The following is a 25,363-nucleotide window of genomic DNA, read 5'->3' as shown; positions in this document are numbered from 1 at the left end:
CAGCATGGCCTCAGAGATGGGGAGCTGGTGCGAGAAGCTGGCTCCAGCGATGAACTGGGTGACGCGGCCCGCGATGTCCACCGTGTCTGCGGGCACAGGGCGCAGCGAGGAGCCTGCTGGCAGCCAGCCGTCCCCGAGGGCCCCGCGGGCTGCCACCTGCCCCCCCACCCCAGCTCCTCACCTGTGGTGGGGGGCTCTGCCCGGCTGAACAGCTCCCGCCAGGCTGTGTCCAGGAAGAGGGTGCTGTATTTGTTGTCCACCGAGGCCAGGTACTTGGCAAGAGGGTGCGAGCCTGCGGGTGAGACGGGGCACGGCACGTTAGCTCCTGCCGGGAGGCGAGGACAGCCCTGGCAGAGGGCCAGGCTGGCAGCGGCGCTCACCCAGCGGCACAAGGAGGAAGCGGAGGTAGTTGAGCCAGTCAGGCGTCTTGCTGGCCAGCTGCTCCACGAAGAAGCGGAGGACAACGCTCAGGTAGCTCTGGTCCCCTGCCACGACTACCTTCACTGGGGGAGGCATGTGGGAGTTACAGTTACAGCTGCAAAAGGGAGAGAGAGAGAGGCAGAAAAAGAAGGAGATGGGTGGGGGGAGAGAGAAAGAGAGACCCCCGAGGGCCTCGCCGTGGCCCAGTGGGAGCCCTAGCGTGGCACGCAGCAGCAGGCGGGCAGGGAGAGCGCCCCATAAACCCCAGCAGCATCCTTGCTGCCAATCTCCAGCTCGCCRAGCACCACAGCGGCCACAACCACTCCAGGGGTTTCCTGCCTTCCCCTCCTCTCAGTGCTGTGCCCACAGGCCCCAGGGTCCCAGGCAGGAGCAACCCCGTTCGCAGCCCTTCCCCGCACGTGCAAGAGGCTGCCAGGCTGGGCCCACTCTGTACTCACTATCGCTGGATGCGGGCAACGGTGGTGTTGAAGGCTGCCTGGATGTCTGCCACGGAGCAGGTGGAGATGACCAGCTGCTTGTGGGCCTGGAGCTGCTCACTCACGTACTGCCAACACGGAGGGTATTCACCAGTGCGTTATAAAACTGCCATCTGCACACTTGTGCGTGTGCGTGTGCGCGCGCGCGCACACACACACACACACACACACACACACACACACACGGTCCTGCTCACTTTCTGCAGTCAGCTCTTCCATGCAAGGGGGAGGCAGGTGCTTGCTGGGGGTTTTGGCCATCCTCAAGTGACCATGATGGTGCTCAGCATGAGCAAGGGGCCCAGAGGCCCCTGCTCTGACAACACAGCTAGTGTTCAGTGGGAGAAGCAGGTTGTGCACTCCCAAAGTGGCACCTCTTCCGTTTTCTGAAGCCTGATGCAAGCAGAGGGCGTCTCAAGCCTCTGCCAGTGCGCCTGACGTAGCTCTGACCAGCGTGGTCACTGGGATCCAGGACCAAGCAGTGGGGGTGCAAGACGCAGTTTGTCAGTTGGCTCTCCTGGGGCTGCTGGCAGCAGTGTGCTTCAGAGGCTCCACCACTGGTGGTGCGTGGCAGCCCGTTCCTCTCCTCACATGTCCTTGCAGATGGGGAACCCTTGCTGTCAGCGTTGCAGACGTCTTGCCAATGGAGAAGACGTGCCAGCTGAACTCTCGTGCACGCAGCTCAGCGCTGTGCAAAGCCACTGTCTCCCACAAGGAAGGGCCACATGTGGTGAGAGGAGGGCACCACCTGGTCTGGTCCATCCCCTAGACACCCTGCTGCAACTTGTTCCCTCCTGTGGCACCGCKGACAGGTCACCCCCAGCCCCCTCTGTGCCTGCTCACCTGCCCTTGCCATTCGGAGATGTTCACCAGCACGATGCTCTCTGGGAGCTGCTCATCCGAGACCAGGATCTGGTTCAGCTGATCATAAACAGACTTGCGGGGCACCTAAGACATCACAGCCACCAAGGTTAGCCCTGCCAGGCTGCCACAAGGCCCGGGCCAGTCGCAAGGGAAGCACCTCTGGGCAGCGCAGCTGCCGGGGCCTGACCTGGGCACTGTGCCACGAGTCAGGAGAGCTCTCGCTGTCCAGGCTGCTGGTGCGGCCGCCCTGCCCCTTCGAACTCTGCCGATCTTTCACCGAGGTGCTGCGGGGCCGCCACAGCTGCTTGCCGTCCGCCTTGCTGCGAGCGGGAAGCGGGAGAGGTGACATTGGGCCGGGGGCGGGGRTGGGTGGCAAACCATCCCCGCCAGCCCCCGCCTGCCCCGGGAAGCTCTGGCGAAAGCCGCTCCACGCCCCGCAGCCCGCACTGCAGAGCCCCCTTACCTGGGTGACACGGCACCGGGCAGCTCAGCTTTGGCTCCGGGGCCGAGTCTGTCCACGCTGCCCTCCCACGCGGCAGCCTCCGTGGGGGCCAGCCGGGGACACGGCTCCTCTGTGGCCAGCTCCTGAGGACCATCCACACAGAGTCACGTCACGCACCCGCACTCGTGGGTGCCCCCCACCCAAGACAAGTCCAGTGGCCTTGCCAGCAGTTGAGGTCGCAGGGCCTCGAGCAGGCTTGGCCACATCTCCCGCAGGCACCTACTGCACCTTCTCCCACCCCTGCAGTGCTTCTGCCCTGTTCGCTTGTCCAGCTCTCCCCTGGTGCCCAAGAAGCCAAGGTGGGACCGGACAAGTCCCAACCATGCTCTGCACCCTATGGTCAGGACTCACCACTGCAGGGACATCTGTTCCCGGCTCCTCCTGCACTTGCAGTGCTCCTGGCTTCCACTTGTCTGCCTCGCCCTGGGAGACGAGGAGCAGAGTCAGAGCAGGACAGGGCGCCCCAAGCGGGGTGGCTGCCGGGGACCCGCGCCCCCCCAAGGAACCCGGCGCAGCCTCGCGGCACGCATGCTCCCATAGGAGAGCCCGGCGGCCCCCCGAGGCTGGCCCTGGCGGACGCCCCCTGCCTTGTCAAGAAGGCCATCGCTCCCTGCCTGTCTGCGCTGGGGAAAAGAAGAGGAAAGAGTGGAAGGAGCAGCCCCAGGCTGGCACTGCCAAGAGGTCTGGTCTCAGAGGGAGCCGCAGGCACTTAGGGGATGCTGGGCTGGACGGGGAGGGAAGGGGTCGAGGGGCAGCGGCGGCGGTGGTGGCAGCGGCAGTGGTGGTGGTGGTGGTGGTGGTGTAACTCACAGGGCTGCCCGACTCTCGCTCCTGCCCTTTCTGGCTGTGCAGACTGCCGATCTCAGTCTGGGAACCAGAATGAGAGACTCCCTCAAAGAAACGCCTGCAGAGAAACAGACAGACGGACGGACGGACGGACGGATGGACAGACAGATGGGAGAGAAAAAGGCAGGAATAAGAGAGGAATGAAGTCATCGGGATCCCAGCAGGTCCCTTGCTGGCCTGGCCCAAGCAAAGAGCCCCACAGAGAGGCCCTCCACCGCAGCCCCCACAGGGACACAGGCATGGACACCCAAGTGCCAGAGTGACCCACAGCCCAGCAGGAGACCTCCTGCCAGGCTGCTGGCCCCACACGCCACAGCCCACCACAGCAGTACTGGCTGCAGGGGCAGGATAGGGTCACACCAGCCAAATACAGCTAATACGGTGACCCACTGCAAAACAGGGCAAGGAACCACTGTCCCAGCCAGGTAGCTGCCCATCTCACTGGTGTCTCTCAAACCACAGTTTGAACATGCTGCTGAGCCTCTCTGCTCCCTCCATGCTGCCATGGCCTGCAGACCTCTGCTGCCTTCCTCTCTCCTCCCCTTTTTTCCGGGCAGGCTCCTTGCTCCAAAGGCTGCCGCTGCTCACTTCTAGCAGCAGCACCACCTTCTTTTTGCTTTCTCCTTTCCCACAGCTCTGAGGGCCACACATTACTGCAGACAGAGCTGCACCTTGGGCAACACAGCAGCACAGAAATGTACTGTTCTGCTCCCAAACATTCGCACTTGCCTTTTTGTTTTTCAGTGCTCTCTGAGCCGATGTTTCAGTAGAGCTGCACAGACCGACCCCAAAGTCCTGAGTCGCAACAGGCAACACAGGAACCCTCGGGGCAGCAAGACTGTCCTGCCACTACAGTGAGAACTGACTGCTTCCACCTTTGCTTCTGCTTTCCATCCATCATTTGTTCCTCGAGGACTCCTCCCACACCCGACGCGTGGCTCAAAGACCAGTCTCTGGGAAACCAAGCAGGCTCTTTCAGCTCCCCCAGGCCCCTTTGCAGTGATTGCAGCAGGTCTGCAACATGTGACTCCCCGTGGCAGAGCTGAACTCTCTTCCCCTTTGAGCTCTACTTACACATTTACGCACTAACTCAGGAAAATTTTCTCCTGATTTGCCAGATGGGGTTACTGGGTTGTAGCTTTCCCAGGACAGCCACAAATATGGGGAAYGGAGCAGTTCTGCTAGGACTCTGCCACAGTTTCCATTCTTTTCTATTTTCTTCAGTGGACCTATTTTTCAGCGTTCTGCAGGATGCCTACAGACTGCTGAAGCTCTTAGCCATCCCTCTTAGTTTCTTTTTAACACATTTCCTCATTTGTATAGCATGCTGTGCTGCCACTCACAACAGTGCTTGTTGGACTCTTTGCTTTTACTGCTCCTGCAAGGACATTTCATCTCAGTAAATGATGGTCCCCCCTGCAGAGCGGCTCTTTAGCAGCAGCATTTATGTGCTGGCTGGGAGCAAGATTTTTCCCTTGCTGGCTCCATAACCAACTACTTCATGATATATTTATTTACAGAAGCTATAGATTTAGACTGAGCATTGCACCCTGATGGGACGTTTTCCCTAGGTCGCACAGGGATAACTGAGCTTTTCTGTTCTTTCTGTATTTCTGCTTTCTCTGCCTCTCCCATCTTCTTTAGAGCATCTCAGGACTGTCACCATCTTGTACAGTCATTATTCTACACTTGTCCTTGCCCAGCCAGCAATTTCAATCCATACCGGCTAGGTTAAAAACTTAAAGAGTCAAACTAGAGAAATACATTAACTTTTCCATAATACATAGTCCCCTCCACCCATGTCTCACTAGCTGCACTAGAACATGACATACTCCTGGTGCCAACAGCACCTCGAAAAGCAGTGTCTTGATCTTCTCTTTTTTCTTAGACATTGGATGTGTCTAGAAAAATGTGTACATTCAGTCTGGCTTCCAACACCCCATTTATATGGAGCTGTCTACCCCTTGCCCCACTGAAGCTGTTTCCATCTCTGCCTTCTCTCACTTGTCATTTGGAGTGTTTCACATGTCATACTGTGCCCGGAGCTCTTCCACAATTCTCAGCTCCCTCTGTTCTGCAGTTTAGGCTCTCCTATAGCTGCATTTGAGTCTGAGGCTCAGTAGGCTGAGGTTTAGGTTAATCCCAGCCTCCTTCAATTCTAAATGCTTCCCTTGTTCTCAGTGAATTAACCCCCTCTCCCCTATCCCATTTTCCCAGCTGTCAATGGAGACATTTGTTCCCTCATCTCTGGCCTTTGATCAAAAGCCCTGATCTTTGAGATGTTACCTAAGAGCTTCAGTGCTAGCTCCAGCTTTGCCCCTGTGCAGGAGCAGCCTACTGCTGCACAGTCTCCCTGGCCACTTTTGAAGGGATGGCTCTCTGCTCTGAAGGCTGCTGGCCCAGCCCAAGGCACTGTCCACTGCTCACCCTCAAGGACTACCTGAATGTCCTTCCCCCACCGAGAGCTCCACGGTGTCTAGTAAGGCCAACCACCTCAATAAAAAAAATCAAAGCGAGGAGCACATCTTGAATTTACAGGCTAGGCTGGAAAGTCAACACCAGCTTCCTTAGGCAATCAGAGTGCAAAGGCTACGCAGGATATCAGGACTGTGTAGTCTAYGCCAAGGAACTTGGCTCCCATGTCTACCTTGAAGTACAAACTCAGTGAATGAGAATTCAAGGGGATATCCACAGGCAATGCTGCCAGAAACTGAGACAACAGAGAACAAGCCAGGCTAGGGACACTTTGCAAACAGGCTGAAAAGCAGCCCAGGGTCTAGGGACAGGGCAAGCACATATCAGCACTTCTCTAGAAGGTTCTCCCACTGACTAGACATTTGCGGGTAGGGATTGCAGAAACAGAGGGAGCAGTTTTATATTTAACCACTCTCAATAGATCTTTCTTATAGTTTACATTGTTTTATACTGTTTATATATGCAAAACTAGGACTGGTTTTCCTCCTCTACATTTGTGTCATATTTTTCTAAATTGAATGTCATCTGCAGTGCTTCAGCATAGTGGCTTCCTGCTCCAAGCACTACTGGTGACCTCAGCCACCTCCCTGCTCCCTCACTCTCCTGGCTCCCACACAATCGTGCTGAACAGGAAAGGCCTCACACACAACCGTTCAGGCTCCTCTGCTGTCCTCTCTCCTCTACTAGGAATGACAGCTCACTTCTAACCTTTGCATCCTGGGCTTTAAACCATTATCTGTCCACACAAAGACCTTCCTCTTTCTTCCACAGCATTTTAGCTTCCTTAAAGCCGCCCATGACAAGAGCACGTGAATCTCCTTTTGGAGATCCAAGCAGATCACTTAAGTAGCTCTCCCTTGCTCACACACCTGTTATCTCCTTCACAACCATTTGTGGGTTTCTGGAAGACACAACTTCTCTCTAGGTTCCTGTTTCCTTCCCAGTGCCCTGCGGGTCCATGAATCCAGCAGATTTCATTTCAAATAGTTTGCCTGGGGCAGGTCAAGTCTGCTATCCCTGCTCAGTACCTTCAGCAGGAATTCAGATTGATCCAAATTGTACTTAAATACTGAGCCAGAGAAAAGAATGACAAAGAAGTTTGGCTTGGCTAGAAGAGACTCAGGGCACTGTGAGGCAGCCAAGTAGGAGAAAATAAAGGGATATGCATTCGACTTCTCAAAAAAAGTTTTAGTGAGTTTCTCACAAAAGGACAGCATGGAAACACAACAGCCATGAGCAGAGAGGCCAGGCAAACTCAGGTCGTGTGGGAGAAAAGCCTGGTTTCACTGCAGTATCCACTGGAGACCTCTGTGCCAAGGCAGCACTGCTTGGCAGTACAAGTCAAGCCACTAGGCACCTTGGGAATGGCATGAGGGACAACACTGACTGTAGATAGTTGCATGTCTCCTCACAGGATGAGAACACAGCTTGCAGATCCTGCAGGGACTCAGGGACAAGCCCTATTTATAGTCAGGGGACAAGGTGCTCAGAAGATGGAGATGCTTCACTGTGGAGAGCCTGAGAAGGCCAGGACTGTTAGCAGAGAGGAGATGTGAGAGCTTGGAACATCAGCACGCTTAGATCAAGTAGATACTCTTCCAGCAGACTAGGAAGAGTGTTAGATGGTGGACTGTGAGGAAATAAAATGAGACTAAATATGAGGAAACCCAATTTTAGCGGGGAATCCTGATTTCTTTAAACAGAACATGCAAGTGATCTATGGCCTTGAGGTGAAGAGCTCAGTGGTGTCAACAGAGGATGAAGTTGCTGATGGGGATGGAAGTGGAGATGGGATAGCGCCTGCATCAGCTCAAGCAAAAGACAAGTGTTGGAGGACATTTCTCCAGGTTCTCCAGACTGTGTGATTGGCCTATGGCTCCCTGCAACACTTACCTCAGGGTGGGCTTGGGGGTGCTGTGGACGCTCTCGTTGTCCTCAATCTCCGGGCCGCTGTCACTGTTGTTGCATTCTTCCAGGCTGTCATAGAGCAAGCCCAGGTCTTCCTCTACCTCTTGGGTCTGGTCCACAGGGTCAGAATCCAGGACCTGTTGTACCAACCCGGAGAAAAAGGAGTCACCCTGCAACTCGGGCCAGGCAGGTATAGACTCCCTCCCAGCCTCGAGGCACACCATGGCACTGCTCACACCTCAGCTTCCCCTGCCAATGTACAGAAAGCCAAATCCAACCTGTGGAAGGAGCAGATGACATTGTCATTATGCCAAAGGTGGATGCCATGAGCACAATACATCAGGCATCCACACTCACTGCAGTTAGGACATCTGAGAGAACCTCTGCTGGCTGTGCTACCATTCAGTGCAGGCTCCCAGGCAAAGTCAGTCACCCCTGCACCTGCGTTAATGCCTGTCTTCAGTGGTGAACAGGACAAGTGTGGCCCTTGCAATGCCAGCTCCCTAGTGCAGAGCCAGTATCCCTTCAAACCTGGCCCCTCTCCCCAGGCAGGCTTTCTTGGAAGGTGTTTTTGGTTTGAAAGTTAGGCTCAGAGCTGCCCTCTCAAGGCTTTTGGAAAAGGCCAAATCTGTGCCATGTCTCACATCACCTTTGGTGACAGGCTGTCACCATCACATCTCCTTTTCCAAGTATCCCTGAGCACCTGCAGCACCAGCCCTGCACTCTCAGTGAGCTGAAACCAGCATCTGACATCTGCAGGTGATACTGGCAGGTGGAGCAGGAGTCCTGCTTCTTACCTCCTCCGTCACTTTAAACCTCTTAAGCAGAGCCACAAATTTTTGCTTGAAGTTTGGTTGCTGAAACAAACAAACAAAAAAAAAAGGAGAGGAATAAGATTAACAAAACTATCAAATCTAGCTACAAGATGACTGATGTGCTACCACAGCTGCCCTCTTTAACAGTCTGCTGGCTCCCTTCTGAGTCCACAGCCTATAATGTGATCATAGCTATGATCTCCATAGCTCCATAAATTTGCTGTAGGAGTTGGATTAAATCCAGGCTCTGCTGGAACCCACTGTATCTGGGCATGAGGACGGGTACAGGGACTCACACTCTCTGCCTCAGCCTAGAATAGCACTTTCCCTCCATTTAAATCCCCTTTCTCCCCAGACCATCTGGTTGAGGAAGGCTGTCTATAGGCAAGAAAAGTCTGGGAATGAACTCAGAAAGGATCTGCCCAAGGACATATTAGGCTGAGGGGGGTGAGGACAAGGAGGTATTTAGAGACTGGGGTGTGTGTGTGTGTGTGTGTGTGCGTGTGTGTGTGGAGGGGGGGTGGTCGAACAGCTCACTCCTGCCGGCAGGCAAAAGAGCTGCTTATGGTTCAGGCTTCCTCACGCCTGTCTTCTGCTTCCTCAGGGAGGGAAAGAGGAGAGATCATGTCACAGCAGCGAGTCAAAACTGTGTTGCACACAGAACATCACCTACACAAAGTTGAACTAAACATGGTATGGGCCACGAGCTGGGGCATGGCTTGAAGCGCGTGCAGGACTGTGAGCTACCAGCTAACTTAGTAATGGCAAGAGGCTTGTCCCTTTTTCTGAGGGCCAAGGGCTCTGTCCCTCAGTCTCCTCTAGTGCCTGGTGGGACAAGCGAGGGCTCAGACCCTTGGGAGCTCCCCTCCCGAGTAGGAACGGGCTGGCAGTCTGCACCCCCCAAGTCCACTCCACCCTACACTCCCTGCAAGAGGGGGAGGAAGTCAGTCCCTTCCATCTCTTTAATCATGTTGGAAACGCTGATGTTACTCTGGTCATTGACGTGGTTCGGATCATTTTCCTCCTAGCCTTCTTTGTTTTTCTCAAGTCATCCTCTTCATCAAACAGATCCTGCAGGTGAGAGAGCACAGCACATCAGAGCCACTCAGAGTTCAGGGGGCAGCAACTCCTGGGAGTCCCTCACTCCATGTTTGCCACCATTTTGAAAAGGTTGGGGGCCCACTCTGCTGCCAGAGTCTTGCTGCTCACTTCCCCCTCCTTAGCATCCTCCCACCAAAAGTCTTTTTCTCTAGCACTCTTGTCCCCAGATCCCTCCAGGCAGACGTGTGTCACCAAGGTTCATAGGAGAGGCAGCAACCTTCCACATGCAGTTCTTACCGTAACCAAAAACTCCCCGCTTGCCCGCCTGCCCACAGCCATTGCATTGCTCTCCTGGCCTCCCCTTTCTAGGGCTACTTCAGAGAGTGCAGCACTCTCCATTGCACACAGCAACAGCAAAGACAAGCCTTTGGGGCCGGAAGGGAAGCCAAGGACTCAGCTCAAGCCAAACAAGAAACCCAGGCCACACAAGAGTGTCCCTCCAGGGATCAGCCTGACTGACACACATAGCTCCCAGGGACGTGGGGCCCTGACGTGTTAGCCCAGTCTGACGGGGCAGGTAACACAGAGGACCCTGAACCAACCAGGTTTTGCCTCTGTGCCTGATTAACATGCTATCACAAGGCTCTTTTGGCGTTACTTGTAGGCATCACAAAAGGACAGCAGACGGCACAGGCACAACTCATCACAGGGCTGAGGTGGGTTTGCCACCTCTGACCATTTTCAGACCCAGCCTGTACCTCTTCCTAAAAGCTCTGCTCTCTTTTTCTCCAAGAGAGGGCAGCTCAAGACAACCTCTGGTCCTGCTCACAGGAAGACAGGAGAGACCATCAGTGGTGCAAGGTGGAGGGGGCGCAGCAGCAGTTTTATGCTGCAAACAAGACCTCTCCAAGGACACATGGGAGAGACCTAAAGGTCTTCCAGGTCCACTACTGCCCTCCAGAGCCCCCTGCCCCACTATGAGTCTGACAACAGCTCAGTCATTCCCACTGTTAGTGTGGTTTTCTGTTTCCTGAAACCGTGACAAACATTTGCATGAGAGATGAGAGGGCTCAGGGTGATGGAGACCCTCAATCCCTACTCCTTGTTCCAGAGATGGGGCCAAGGCATGAGCCACACTGCCAGACCCCCTTACCTGGCCCTGGACGGCATCATCACTGGCCTCCTGCTCTGAGGAGAAGCTGTCATCCTCTTCTTCAGAGTAGTTATCGATGTCTGGGGAGCGATCTGAAAACAGAGAGCACAGCATTTCCCTGGACTGATATCTGGCTCCAGAGAAATGCTTAGCATTGCTGGCAGGTGCTTGGAGGCATGCTCCATCACCCATGTCCTGCTGCAAACATCTGTTCTGTGATGAACATCAACGTACCTGAAGCTTTGATTTTAGGACCTGAGGGGACGCTCCCGTCCTCATGGTCAATGGGTTGGCTAGACAAAGAGTAGATGCTGATTTCAGCCACTCGGATGTTCACGTCTTTCATGTTGCTGTGGAGGCCCAGCAGCTGCCCTCCATCTGTTGGGTGCTGCATCACCTGGGCAGAGAGACAAGCCTTCTGCCAGGGTGACACGGTGGTGGCCAGCAGCCCATCCCATCAGCCTCATGGCTGGCTGACAAGCCAGAGGACTCACAGCCAATCAGTCCAGCAGCCCCTGGCCAGCCCAGCTCCCTTCCCAGCACTGGCATGGGGAGGCCACAATGAGCCCCTTACCTCAGCCATGTTAATGATGCCTACTGCAAGGGTCTTGTAGCCCAGAATTGTGCGGTTCTTGTACCTCTTCCTCCGCTGCAGCATAATCTGCAGTTTATTGCCATCTCTCTTGAGGAAGTGTGGGTACTGGGGAAGGAAAGCACAGGGATATGGAATCACATGGGAGCCTTCCTCAAGACTGATGGACAGTACGGTCTGACCTACTGACCTTTGAAGCGCCCCTCAAAGGGCACCTGCATTCCACATCCTTCTCTGAGTCCAAGTTGCCCAGCAAATCAACCCCCTAAAGCACCTGCAGCAGCTGGCCAGCAGCAAGTCTCTTTGCTACTATGATCTCAGCAATGCCAAAAAGCCAGGGAAAAGGGGCATTGCAAGATACCTGCAGGGAGAACGTCAGCTCCAGCTCTGTCTCCATCAGGCCGCCTGGTGGGAGGACATATTCATTGGATCTCAGAACTCGCTTTGAACCCTGCAACAAGATTGGGAGATGCACACAGCTAAGCCAGAGCATCTCGGCCACAGACTTGGCTGCACAGCACACACAAAGCAAATGGTGTCCACAGTCCACAGGAAAGAGCTGATGCCTTGGTTCAGCCCTGTTTCATCTCCCAGAGCCACCTTACACACACCAGTCAGCTCCACGAAAGCTTGCAGTTTCTACTGAGCTGCTGAAGACCTCTTCTCTCAGCCCATCTGCAAGGGAAAACTTGCTAGTCTGAAGTTTGCTCTGCTTCATCTGAGTCCTCGTACCCAGGACACACAGACACAGTTGAGAGGGACACCATTGGGGCCAGAATGTGTCGAGGGAGCCAAACAGACAGTGCCAGCGCAGGAGGGAGAGGGCGCTAACACACAGTCCAGCTGGGAAAGGCATCGATCCTGCAGCATTTTTTCCCCATCCTACAGCAAATGGGCCCTCTGCAGGCCCCAGTCCAAGTGCAGCTGGTAGGATGGCACTGTGGGCCCAGGGTGTGATGCCCAAAGGTAACTGGGTTCCCCCTGCTTGCCCAGCTGGTCTCACAGAAAACTGTTCCTACTTTCATAGAGTCACAGAATGGTTGAGGTTGGAAGAGACCTCTAGAGATTATTTAGTCCAACCCCTCTGCTCAAGCAGGGTCACCTAGAGCACATTGTCTAGGACCATGTTCAGATGGCTTTTCAGTATCTCCAGGGATGGAGACTCCACAGCCTTTCTGGGAAGCCTGTTCCAGTGATCTGTCACCCTCACAATAAAGAAGTTTTTCCACATGTTCAGATGGAATTTCCTGTGATTCAGTTTGTGTCCATTGCCTCTTGTCCTGTCTCTGCGCACCAGTGAGAACCATCTGGCCCCATCCTCTTTACACTCTCCCTTCAGATATTTATAAACATTGGTAAGGTCCCCCCTGGAGCCTTCCCTTCTCCAGYCTGAACAGTCTCAGCTTTCACAGCCCTTCCTCCATGCTCCATGCCTTTCATCAATCATCTTAGTAGCCCTACTCTGACCCTCTCCAGTAGCTCCATGACTCTCTCATACTGGGGAGCCCAGAAGTGGACACAGTACTCAAGATGTGGCTTCCCCAGGGCTGAGGAGAGGGGCAGGATCACCTCCCTCCACCTGTTGGCAATGCTCTGCCTAATGCAGTCCAACATATCATTGGCCTCCTTGCCACAAGCGCACATTGCTGGCTCATGGTCAACCTGTTGTCCACCAGGATCTCCAAGGCCTTCTCCACAGAGCTGCTTTCCAGCAGGTCAGTCTCCAGCCCGTACCGGTGCATGGATTTATTGCACTTCCCTTTATTGAACTTCATGAGGTTTATTCTTCCTCAGGCAAGAGTTCTTAGCTGTCCACACACAGAAAAGTTTCTCTGCCTTGGGAGGGCAAGAAGCGAGGCACTCCATCAATATAGCTTGTCCTATGCTTTCCCCTTTTCTTCTGTCCCATCTTTATTATCTCTCTCTCTAGGGCTTTGCTGTTGACTCAGAGAAACTCAACAATTTGGGGGATGAAGAATGCTGTCTGTGTGCACCAGACCCTCTTGGTTACAGGACAGCACAACTCAGGGACTCATCAGTAGGCCCAGGCCCACCAGCTGTGTCCCTGGAGGTCTGTGGGAACAGCTCCAAGTACAAGGAGCTCTCTCCTGCATCCCCAGGCCTGGGCCAGGAAGCCAACACACTGGGCTGGGTAGGCCATGGGGTAGTCTAGCACATCAGTTCTTGCAAATCAGTTATCACTGTCTTTCTGAGCACTTCTTAATTTAAGTTGTGGGTAAGTGAGTAGATGCGTCAAGCTAAGCAAATAGATGCAAGTATCCAAAGGAACAGGATCTCTCTCCATATATCTGACTGTCTCTCAGGATCCCGCTGCATCCCCACACACTTCCCAGTCTGATCCTAACAGATGCCATGGCCAGCAGGATCCCAAGTCATCTGTGACCAGAGACTCTCCAATAGCTTAGCTGATTCCTAGATAAATGCAAAGTAAGAGCCCCAAGCTCCTCTTGCCTTCTCTGTGAGTGGCATGAGAAGCTGTGCCATGGGCAAGGAAGTGGCAGAGGAACAGAGACCACAGTTATATCCCTGCAGTAAGCAAGGAGGAAAGAAATGTTGAACTGTTTTTGTTCAACTTACTCATCAATGACCTGGATGAAAGAACAGAGTGCCTCCTCAGCAAGTTTGCTAATGCTACCAAGCTGGGAGGAGTGGCTGACACACCTGAGGGGTGTGCTGCCATTCAGAGAGACCTGGACAGGCCGCAGAGTTGGGTGGAGAGGAACCTCCTGAGCTCCAACAAGGACAAGTGCCGGGTCCTGCACCTCAGCAGAAATAACCCCACGCATCAGTACAAGCTGGGGGCTGACCTTGTGCAAAGCAGCTCTGCAGAGCAGGACCTGGGAGTGCTGGTGGATGACAAGTTGACCATGAGCCAGCAATGTGCCCTTGTGGCCAGGAAGGCCAATGGTCTCCTGGGCTGCACTGGGAAGACTGTTGCCAGCAGRTGCAGGGAGGTGATCCTGCCCCTCTACTCAGCCCTGAGGAGGCCTCATCTCAAGTCCTTCGTCCAGTTCTGGGCTCCCCAGGACAAGAGAGACATGGAGCTACTGCAGAGAGTCCAGCGTAGGGCTACAAAGATGATCAGAGGGCTGGAGCACCTGCCCTCTGAGGAACGGCTGCGAGAGCTGGGCCTGTTTGGCCTGGGGAAGAGAAGACTGAGGGGGGAATCTTATCAGCGTGTACAAGTACCTGAAGGGAGGGTGTCAAGGGGACGAGGACAAACTCTTTTCAGTTCTCCCATGTGACAGGACAAGAGGCAATGGGCAGAAGTTGAACCACAGGAAGTTCCGCCTGAACGTGAGGGGGAATTTCTTCCCTGTGTGAGTGACGGAGCACTGGAAGAGGTTGCCCAGAGCAGTTGTGGAGTCTTCTTCTGTGGAGATCTTCAAGGCCCGCCTGGATGCAACCCTGTCTACCACGCTCTAGGTGACCCTGCCTGAGCAGGGAGATGGGATCTCCAGAGGTCCTTCCAACCTTACCAATTCTGTGATTCTGTGAAATGGGCAAAGTCATTTTTCACCCATCCAGCAAGCACCCAGGAAGCTCTGCTGATGGGGACTTTAGTAAGGATCAGCAAGCCCAGGTGGCTCATGTTGAAGGCCTTTCTTGCACCTCCATTGCTGGTGTTATTCAGGTTAGCAAGGAAAAAAACCTATAGAGGGGAGCCAAAAAAGGCCTACCCATCCTGCAGTGATGCAGCATTACAGTTCTCATCGATGCTGTAGCAAAGACAGGCTCTAAAGAAACTCTCCTTGCTTCCCCAGGGGCCCAGCCTGAGCCATCTGCAACACCATCCTCAGCAACTGTCCCAGGAGTGAGGCTTTCCACGTGCAAGGGCTTCCTAAACCTGAAGAAGAGGATCTGATCCCCATCACTATCTGTGAGCTCTCCAAGCCAAGAACACACTGGCTCTTCATTCCTGAGCCCTTCTTCAATAAGAGGTGGTCATTACTACACTAACTATTTACTTTGGCATATTTAATACTTGCTGTTTGTTCCAGAGAGACTTGCCTCCAAAGATTCAGTCTTTCTTCAAATCACACATACTGGTATATTTGTTTTTCCCAAAGATGGGGACAGAGTACAGCAAGCGAAGGCTGACAACAGTCTGTGTTGTGCGTCCAGTTCATGAAGGTTTCATGAATGCTGCAACCCTACATGTGATTATCATTCACCGTTACGGGAGTAACACACCCCAGCTCCAGCCCCAGGCTTTGGCCCTTAGTGAAACACCGATGCACACCCACACAGCATTGCAAGAGCTCGGATGAAGACTGGTTCGTTATCACAGCGGAGGGAGAAGGGAAGAGCAGTGGAACCTCGAGATCCTTAAACTGCAGCACTTCTTAGGTGTGGGCCAGTTCTTTATGGGTACAATGACCTGGCAAGCTGCCACGTGGCTGAGACTATGTCCTGTGAGATACCAGGCCTGCATGGTCACACAAAGAAAAAGAGATCATAACATCTAAGTCCAGTCAGAGGATCAGTTCTTTAGGCACCCTGGAGCATAGTGCTGAGCACATGAGGCAGAAAAGGAGCTAGATATTGCACTGCAAATGCATGAGGCTCAGCAAGGTAGAGCCACTACCTAAAACTCATGCTCAGCCCGCAAGAGACTCTATATTTCATGAAACAAATGGCACTTACATGTCTTGTAGGGACAGTGATCACCTCAAAGAGCCACTCAGCAGAAACCAGCTTTGCCACAATTAAACAGATATGGGGTTTCCAGTGGGGCTCACACAAACCTCAAAAAGTTCAACAAAAAACAAAAGCAAAGCCCTGGCCCAGAACAGAGTAACTTCAGGCAACAGCACAGGCTCAGGGACAGCTCGGTAGAAAGTGACCAGGGGATCCTGGGGGACACAACAAGTTGCCCCTATGGCAGCAGCCTGCCCTTCTTGCTGCACCAATGCCACCAACCACAGCCCTGGGCTGTGTTAGCAAGTGTGTAGGCAGCAGGACAGGAAAGGGATTTCTTCCCTCTGTTCAGCACTGATGACACCACAACTGGATCCTGGGACTAGTTTAGGCTTTCTAGTAATAAGAAAGACAGACTGGAGCAAGTCCAACAGAAAACACCAGAGTCTGCAGCACAGGATGTACAAGCAGAGGCTGGGAGAGCTGGGTTTGGTTAGCTGGAAAGAAAGAAGGTAAAGAGAGGTTTTATTGCTGCCCACAGCTGTCTCATAGGAGAATGCAGAGAAGACAGAACCTGACTCCTCTCAGAGGTGCATAGGGATAGGATGAGAAGCAACGGGGACAAACTAGAACATGCGAAATACCAATTAGATTTTTTTTCCCCATGAGGRCAGCCAAACTCTGGGGCAGAACCAAGAGACTGATGGTTCTCCATCCTTAGAGATACTCAATCCAATGCATCCCTGCACATGGGATGTAGCTCAGCTCTTCCGCAGTTTGAGTAATGTCAGGCAGAACTGATTGCTCAGCACACTTGAATATCACCACCAATACAACAGGAAAACTGAAGTATCAGACTGTTACAGTGAAGATCACAGATGACAAAGACTGTCAAGAAAGTGAAAAGCAATACGGAGAGGTTCTGGTCACAGATCTGCACTACCTGATAGACTGAAAATGTATATGGGCTTTCACTACCATACTCAGGTCCATGACTCCCAAGCCCCAGTTTGCTGGAGAGGGTATGGCTGCAGGAGGCTCTAGCCAAGGAAAATGCTCTGCTGCCCCAAACCTGGAGGCAAGGTGAGCTCACAAAGCCCTGGAGCCCTGCTCCAAGCCCTGGACTACCCTCAGTCTGGAGCACAGGCTGGGGCCTGCATGTTGACTGAACCAGGAGAGCTTTGCCCTTACCCGTTGTTCACTGAAGGCAGAAGAGCAAGGCAGGACAGAGCAGAAAATAGAGCAGAGAGAGAGAGATCCCTGAAGTGGGAGGGTCTGTGCCAGTCCTGAGCCTGGCCCAAGGTGGCTGGAGAGCCCAGGGAATCGGAGCGGGTGTCCTGCTGCAAATGTCCCTGTAGTGAGTCCTGCTTGCAGGCCAGCTAACAGCACTGGACAAGGAGATGGAAGGGACTATTGCTGCCAAACTGATACTGGGCACAGGCTGATACAGGTGCTGGGGGGACACTGGCCAAGCTAGATCAAGACAAGCAGCATTCCTCAGAGACTGTAAGAAAAGTCAGACCCAGCAGGCAGACCTGAAGGAAGAATAGGCTCCTCCTCAATTCCACATCCAGAGACTAGGCCAAGGCAGACAGCAAAGCACAGCCCAGAATTCAGTTACAGGAGCATTTTGGGAGAAAACAGCTCATTAAATATCATCAGCAAATTTAGTTAATTAGGGGGTAGCTGGGATTGCTCAGATAGGAGTAAAAATACTGCAAGTGGTTGCAGAAAGATTAGAAACAAAGCATGAGCGAGGTGTAGACAGAAGACCCTGAGAGTACCTTTCAAGTATGGCAAGGAATGAAAAGCCTGCCTCCCTGCAGGGCATAGGGCTTGGGCAGAAGGCAGGCCTGGCACAGGCAAGAGAGCTTCTCAGCTGCCTGCAGCCAAGCCTTGGCTCATCTTGTAGCACAGGCTTTGGTCCACCACGCAGGGGCTGGTGGCATCACCCCTCCTCTGCTGTGCCAAGGGTTGAACTTGAGTCACCAGCCACATCCCTGCAAGCAGGTGCCAGGGAGCTCACATCCCTTTCATGGCAACCATCACGGGAGCTGCAAGCTCTGTGAGCGCTGGGACAAGCTGACCTCTTTCGTTTCCTCTATTCATGGTCCAAGATCAGGTGCTTCTGAATCACAGGAATTCCCTTTGCCAAGTCAAGGGCCACATTTCCCTTCACACTGTAAACACAGTTAAGCAGCCAAGACTGTTTTCTGCACCTTTACAGAGCTGAAGCAGGCACATCTGGGTGCCTTAATGCCACGCTGAACCGTACGCAGTAGAAAATGTTCTATGACATCTCCAAGCTGTTAAAACAAATAACAAGGGGTAAAGGTTTAAAAAACACTCAAGGGATATGAAAGTAAGTTCTCTTTCCACAGCAGTCTAGACCTTATCTCACTAGAAGTCACTGATTTAGGACTCTAAGTATTCAAATCACCTCTGGGAAATGTGACCAAGGCATATAAGAAATTTCCTCCTTGATGAATAACTATGTTTAGTAGACATAAAAATCTTCCCTTAACCTTTTGYCAGAGGTCTTCTTGGATGAAGGAGCAGATGGCACATACAACATTTGGAAGCTGTCCTTTACGACCAGAAGGGCACAATTGCTGTAAGAAGGACAGTAGATATTCTAGACAGGTTTACACCATCCTTCGGGTCCCATACATTCATCTAGTGGACTGTCTCCTTCACTAGGGTTGTCATCCTCAAGCAAGCTCCACCATCAGGCAGGGTCAGAGCTCTGTTTCCATACAATCTGCCCTTCAGAGCAGCAATTTCCCAATAGGCCTTACTTCAACCCAGCAAAACCACTACTGAAATAAGAGAAAATCTATCTGCCCTTTTTTGCTAGGTCCCCGCTGTTTCCTTAGGAACTTGCAGGTTCTCCACAAATTACACACGTCTTCTGTTTCCATCCAAAAGATGGAGATGGCAACACTCACCAGCCTTCAAACAGCCTCTTGCTAGTATGACTCACTCGTTACCTAGGAGAGGCACACGAGGCATGGATCCATCTGAGGCCGTTCTGTAGGCAGCCTGTGCTGATGCTGCCTACAGCTCCCATCTGCCTTCCAGGAGGGCTCAGCAGTCCCCAGCTCTGCAGGTGGAAGCAGATCAGGGAGGCACACAAGTCTGCCGTGCTCCCGCGATGAGTGTGGAGCCACAGGCTGGTGTGGCTTCAGCCTTCTCCTCCAGTTTTCTTCAGCTTTGTGGGTAGCCTACGCCTACAGGTGGCCGCAGGCACGTGGCCACACAGAGAGGAGGTAAGCACGTTCGAGCCGAGGCCCTCGTTCAAATGCAACCTTGGTTACTTGGCAGGGAGAGCAGCCCCATATGGAGGAGCCCACGTGGTCTCAAACAGTCCCTGCTGAGGCCTGTTAGCCTCCTGTGCCTGCAGGATACAGCGTGGGGCCCACAGCAGGAATGGGGTGGGGGGATCTGTCTGAAAGAGCTGAGGTCCTGCTGAGCAGCCTCTTCCGCAGTCTCACATCTGCAGCGTACGAGGGAGGATGCAGCTGAGGACACACATGCACAGCATATGCCAGCCCCAGTATAACAGGGGTCTGCAGAGAAGCCCCAGAGGAGGAGGAGGAGCAGGAGAACAGACAGCCCGGGCAGCTAGTGCAGGAGGTAACAGGAACAGTGACACAGCCCAGCCCTCCCAGCTGCATGGGAGCCACCCAGCACCCAGCTGCTTTCTGGCCTCCACCCTCAGGTGTCAGCCCAACCTCGATTGCTCCCTTGCTTCAAGGGGTCAACAGCCCTCTCCTGCTTGGGCTGTTTCCTTGGCAATGCCTGTGTCAGAGGGGCAGAGGTCTTGGGAGGCACAGCCCAGTGCTTCCAGCTCTCCTGAATAACACCATACATAGTGATGGAAAGGCCTGACCAGCAGCACGTGGACCACAGGGTTCTGCTCCTCCTCTTCCTCCAAGCCCCACATTTTTTTGCATTTCGCTTCCAGACTCTCCTAGGCAAGTGAACCAGGTCTGCCACGAAGGCAAACGCCAGCTCCCAGAGCTCCATTAATACAGCAGCTTCAAGCGCTAATCCAGGATTTAGCTTCTAACGTGTGTGGCACAAAGAGCTCCGTGGGCGCACAAAGCTGCTGAGCTCCCCCCCACCCCTGGTGTTTCAATGGGATCAGCAGCTTTTCCGCCAGCTGACAAGAACGAAGAAAGGGCACCGGCGTTCCTGCTGGGCAAGGGAGACACTGCGGGGACACCACATTCGAGAGGCAGCTCGCTTCCTTGCTGTACTCTGGCAGACAGAGAGGATGTGTCTGTACACCGGGGTCATCTCTTCCCTGCTGCCAGAGGCAGGGAAGGAAGGGGCAGGACGGGGTCAAAGAGCCTCTCCCCTCGGTGACAAAGCTCTTTCCTCTGCCCAGGACAAAGTGGAGGTGCCTTGCCAGGCCAGGCCACGCAGAGAAAGGGAGGGGACAGCGCAGGCAATGGTAAGATCACACAAGGTGCCAATGTCAGCAGAAGCCACCCACAGAGGCACTTGTTCCCTCGCCCAGCCTTGTCACCCTCCCCGCTTCGCACCCTTCACTTGTGGGCTCCCCAGGGAGGCCATGTAGACATAGGACGCTGCCAGAAGCCATCAGGTGCTGAGCCTGGCCAAGGGGTCGAGAGCAGGATGGGTAGGGGCTGCTGATCTCCCAGCAGCAGCTCCAGAGGCAGAAGCTAGCTGAGGCACCCAGTGCAGGTGGGAGCACTCTGTCCCATAGCAGAGGCCTAACCAGACATTCCTGCTGCCAGCAGCACCAGGTGGCTGCTGCTGGCCCTGGGGCATCACTCCCACCTGCCTTGGAGCCCCCCCCCCCCCACCAAGGGTGCCAGCCAACACAGCGACTGGCACACAGCTAGGTGTGCACAGGCTAGCACATCCTTGCAGAGGGCACAAAGACGGGCTTGTTGCCATGGGACAGCATCAAGGAGAGGAGCCTACCTGGATCTTCACAGCGATGAGTACGGAGCTCAGCTCTTTGTCCAGCTCTTTTAGCACTGTGAGCTTCTTCAGGCGCAGACTGCAGAGCCTGTAAGACAGAGAGAAGGGGACGCATTCAGGCACCACCATCCCTGGGGCCCTGCCACATGGTACCTGGCACTCGGAAGACAGCCTGACTGCTCAGCCCAGCCGCAGGCACAAGCTCGGTCGAGCAACGCTGGCATTCATGCGCCACTGAGGCAGCTCATTGGGGAAAAAAAAAGGAAAGAAGGAAAATTAACAGAGCTAAAGCAGGCTTAAGGGATTAGCACACAACAGGAAGTCCAACAGCAGCCCATGTAGTGGACAGATCCCTTCCCAAGTAGGGCTGTTGCTAGCTCTGCTTAAATCTACCTTGGTCACAAGTGCTGTTTATTTATAAACCAAAGCACTTAAATCCACTCTTATCCTGTGACTTAGGTAAAGCAAAGGTTCCCATGCAGACCTGGCAACTCAGCTCGTCCCTTGCACAGCACCACAGGGAGCTGGCAGAGGGAGCCCTAAGGTGGCAGCCCCATGGGAAGCATCCTGCAACTGCAGGTCCGCAGATCCAGGAGGCTGGTTGCAGCGGGCAGCATAGCCAGGAAAAGCCCACCAAGCGGCCCARGGTGTAACAAGAAGAGCTGCATTTATGGCTTGAAGGGCAAGGTGGTGCCCACGAGCACTGGGACAGCCAGCTGTCCTGACCTCCTGCCTAGGAGCCTGCAGCAGGATTCCCACGGAGATTATTTTGGAGGACCAACACATCCTAGAGCACAGGCGGGATGTGCTTTCACAGCGAGCCATGCCATGGGCTCTACAAGAACTTGCCTCCCACTACATCCCTGCCCTCCTATCCAGAACGATTTTGGCTTGCAGAGGTCTGCTGGACTGCAACTGCAGCTCTGTACGTGCTTGGACGGCAGGGCAGGGCAGGGATCAGGAGCCAGGGAGCTGGGAGCACAAACAAACTCTGCATATCTGGTTGAATGGCAGAGCTCAGAGGGTTGTCATCGATACTGCAGAGTCTAGCTGGAGGCCTGTAGCTAGCAGTGTCCCCCAGGGGTCAGTTCTGGGTCCCGTCTTGTTCAACTTATTCATCAGTGACCTGGATGAAGGGACAGAGTGCGTCCTCAGCAAGTTTGCTGATGATACCATGCTGGGAGGAGCGGTTGAACATGAGGAAAAACTGCTTTATTGTGAGGGTGACAGAGCACTGGAACAGGTTGCCCAGAGAGGTTGTGGTGTCTCCTTCTCCAGAAATATTCAAAACCCGTCTGGACACGATCCTGTGCAACGCGCTTAGGTGACCCACTTGAGMAGGGGGGTTAGAGTAAGTGATCTCCAGGGGTCCCTTCCAACCTCAACCATTCTGTGATCTCTCTGCCACATAGGCTGGACGCCTTAAGACAGAGTCCAGATTTAGCCCCCTGTGCCCCACCACTGCACTAACAGATCCCATCTCTGTCCACCTTTCCCTTCCAGGTGCCTGCCTGATGGATGGGAGGAGCCCCCATCATCTAGGGCTGGTTCCTGCTCCCCAGGCATACTTCAGCACCGTTAGGAGCAAGATGCAAGGAGCCTGGCCAAAGAAAACTAGGCCATCTCTACGACAGGGAGGACAGGGCTGAGCACCTGCCAGGAAGACCAGAGACAACAGCGACACCAGTCACGCGTCGGTTCCTAGGAGGACTGCCCTGAGACGGAGCTCTCTTGGATTGCAGCCTCTGATCTGAGGTCGGCAGAAACCACGRACCAGCAACAACTTCATCCAACAACCAAGACTTTATTTGCAAATACCTACTTTGATCCCTTACAATCGCAGCAAAGCACGACTGGCCTGGGTTGCCAGCGGGCAATGACATCCTCCGAGTGGTGTTGGCTCCTTTACAATTGCAGTTTTTGCTGCTGGGCCCAGGCATTACATTTGCTTATTAATCCCGACTTGCACGCTCACTGCTTTAATGGTTTTTTGAGTGTCTTTAAGAAAAAGACAGATAAAAGCTGCTTGGTTAAATCCTGAAGAGACTTGATCTTTGAAAGTGATGCTGTTGGGCAGTAAACAAGGCAAAACAAACCTTACCAGGAGCGAAGGATGAGCACAAATCCACTCAGCTCTGTTTGGTGTATCACATCGGGTGCAAACGAACTGGAGTGGGGCTCAGCTGAACGCACTCTGCAAAAAGCCAACCCTTTTGATCCGATGGGCTTTTGTCAGGTAGTTTTGCCCTTCCATAGTGGGGGGAGGAAAGGGGTTTCCTGAGCCTACCTGCACCTCAGCAGCGTGCTGCAAATCTCACCGCCCACGAGCTGAGCCTGCCAGCACAGCGAAGGGACCTGCGAACAGCACTTCCCAGCCATCTAAAGCTCCAAGACTCAGTTCCTTCAATGACAGCAGAGTGGGTTCCCCACCTAACGGGAAGCATTTGAGATCAGAGCTGAGGAAAGGCGAGAAGTAAGGATAAACAGGTGTTTCCAAATGGGCGGTTTTGTCTTGCCATCAGAGAGTCCGTCCTGGCAGAGAGAACAGAAGCAGTTGCTGAGAGGTGCAGATCCCAAAGGTAAAAGCTGTGGGGCAGAGGCAGCAGGTAGCCAAGGTGAGGCTTGCCACAAGCATGACATGTGCAGGATGCCCTGCAAAGCCACAGGAAAAGGCTGCCTTGCACACCACTAAGAGATCAAGTGGCAAATCAGAGCCATTGCCAAGTGATACTCAAGTTACCAGCAAAAGCAATACCCAGTTATCAGCAAAAGTTCCCCAGTAGTCTCTGTCCTCTGAGACCAGACAACTCCATTTGGGGGCATTTTTTCTGCAATACCTTGATTGTAACAGAACAGCAGCAACGGGGAAGTGATTTACCTGCTCTACTGGGCAGCCATCTCCTAATCAGCAGATGTGCTCTCCCAGATCTGCGAGGGCGAACGGCCCCCAGTGCTATCAGGGAGCGACGGCCACAGCAATAGGCATGGCCCAGGAATCAAACAGCCCATCCTCCCCTTTCACAGGCTCATATCGATCTGTCGGCACCACCTGAACTCCAGGTCCTCTCCCCAGCTAGCCGGTGTACACAGCCCTCCTGTCCTGCCAAGCACTTTGGGCCAACGGTTTACTGTATTTCTCAAGCATCAGTTATCTCCCCTTTCTTACCAACTAGCATCATCAAAATAAAGACTAAAAGAATTGACCTGTTCTTGTACTATAGAAAACCATGCAGAGAGGCTAAGGTTAGCTAACACTATTCCCTAACAAGTGCCAGCCTTGATTTTCTACATGAGCCATAGGGAGGAATGAGGCCTGAGCATGCAAATCAAGTGTATCTACTCAAATCTTCCCTGACTTGAGTAGATCATAGAATCATAGAATCAGTAAGCTTGGAAGGGACCTCTGGAGATCATCTAGTCCCATCTCCCTGCTCAGGCAGGGTCATCTAGAGCATGTTAGACAGGGTTGCATCCAGGCAGGCCTTGAAGATCTCCACAGAAGAAGACTCCACAACTGCTCTGGGCAACCTCTTCCAGTGCTCCGTCACTCACACAGGGAAGAAATTCCCCCTCACGTTCAGGCGGAACTTCCTGTGGTTCAACTTCTGCCCATTGCCTCTTGTCCTGTCACATGGGAGAACTGAAAAGAGTTTGTCCTCGTCCCCTTGACACCCTCCCTTCAGGTACTTGTACACGCTGATAAGATTCCCCCCTCAGTCTTCTCTTCCCCAGGCCAAACAGGCCCAGCTCTCGCAGCCGTTCCTCAGAGGGCAGGTGCTCCAGCCCTCTGATCATCTTTGTAGCCCTACGCTGGACTCTCTGCAGTAGCTCCATGTCTCTCTTGTCCTGGGGAGCCCAGAACTGGACGAAGGACTTGAGATGAGGCCTCCTCAGGGCTGAGTAGAGGGGCAGGATCACCTCCCTGCACCTGCTGGCAACAGTCTTCCCAGTGCAGCCCAGGAGACCATTGGCTTTCCTGGCCACAAGGGCATGCTGCTGCCTCATGGTCAATTTGCTGGTCATCCACCAGCACTCCCAGGTCCTGCTCTGCAGAGCTGCTTTGCACAAGGTCAGCCCCCAGCTTGTACTGGTGCATGGGGTTATTCCTCCCTAGGTGCAGGACCCGGCACTTGTCCTTGTTGGAGCTCAGGAGGTTCCTCTCCACCCAACTCTGCGGCCTGTCCAGGTCTCTCTGAATGGCAGCACAGCTCCCAGGTGTGTCAGCCACTCCTCCCAGCTTGGTATCATCAGCAACCTTGCTGAGGACGCACTCTGTCCCCTCATCCAGGTCTCTGACGAGTAAGTTGAACAGGATGGGACCCAGTCCTGACCCCTGGGGGACGCCTCTAGCCACAGGCCTCCAACTAGACTCCACGCCACTGATGACGACCCTCTGAGCTCTGCCTTTCAGCCAGTTCTCAAGTCACCTCACTGTCCACTCGTCTAACGCACACTGCCTGAGCTTCTCTAGGAGGATGTTAGGGGAGACAGTGTCAAAAGCCTTGCAGAAGTCAAGGGACACAACGTCCACTGCTCTCCCCTCATCCACCCAGCCAGTCACTCCATCAGAGAAGGCTCTCAGATTGGTTAAGCAGGATTCCTCCTTGGAGAATCCACGCTGACTACTCCTGATCA

At 53.7% G+C, this 25,363-nt stretch overlaps 1 protein-coding gene across 1 annotated transcript in view; it reads right to left on the bottom strand.

Moving 5' to 3' along the window:
• LOC146590033 (phosphofurin acidic cluster sorting protein 1-like) overlaps positions 1–20,952 on the bottom strand; it is a 24,040-nt gene extending 3,088 nt beyond the window's left edge. The window contains exons 1-18 of the mRNA XM_085315239.1: positions 20,882–20,952; positions 20,729–20,816; positions 11,472–11,561; positions 11,093–11,218; positions 10,753–10,915; positions 10,519–10,610; positions 9,315–9,395; positions 8,307–8,366; positions 7,495–7,646; positions 3,091–3,184; positions 2,632–2,703; positions 2,242–2,363; positions 1,966–2,098; positions 1,758–1,862; positions 879–985; positions 381–535; positions 182–292; positions 2–86 (exon numbers count right to left, since the gene is read on the bottom strand). Of these exons, the coding sequence (XP_085171365.1) occupies positions 2–86; positions 182–292; positions 381–535; positions 879–985; positions 1,758–1,862; positions 1,966–2,098; positions 2,242–2,363; positions 2,632–2,703; positions 3,091–3,184; positions 7,495–7,646; positions 8,307–8,366; positions 9,315–9,395; positions 10,519–10,610; positions 10,753–10,915; positions 11,093–11,218; positions 11,472–11,561; positions 20,729–20,816; positions 20,882–20,952 (1,907 nt within the window). The remainder of the gene's footprint in view (position 1; positions 87–181; positions 293–380; positions 536–878; positions 986–1,757; positions 1,863–1,965; positions 2,099–2,241; positions 2,364–2,631; positions 2,704–3,090; positions 3,185–7,494; positions 7,647–8,306; positions 8,367–9,314; positions 9,396–10,518; positions 10,611–10,752; positions 10,916–11,092; positions 11,219–11,471; positions 11,562–20,728; positions 20,817–20,881) is intronic.
• Positions 20,953–25,363: the final 4,411 nt, after the last annotated feature.

The sequence above is a fragment of the Rhea americana genome, unplaced genomic scaffold (genome assembly GCF_003343005.1).
Source record: "Rhea americana isolate MKP2758 unplaced genomic scaffold, rheAme1 scaffold_424, whole genome shotgun sequence".
Taxonomy (NCBI): Eukaryota; Metazoa; Chordata; class Aves; order Rheiformes; family Rheidae; genus Rhea; species Rhea americana.
This window is presented reverse-complemented; position numbering and strand designations above follow the sequence as displayed.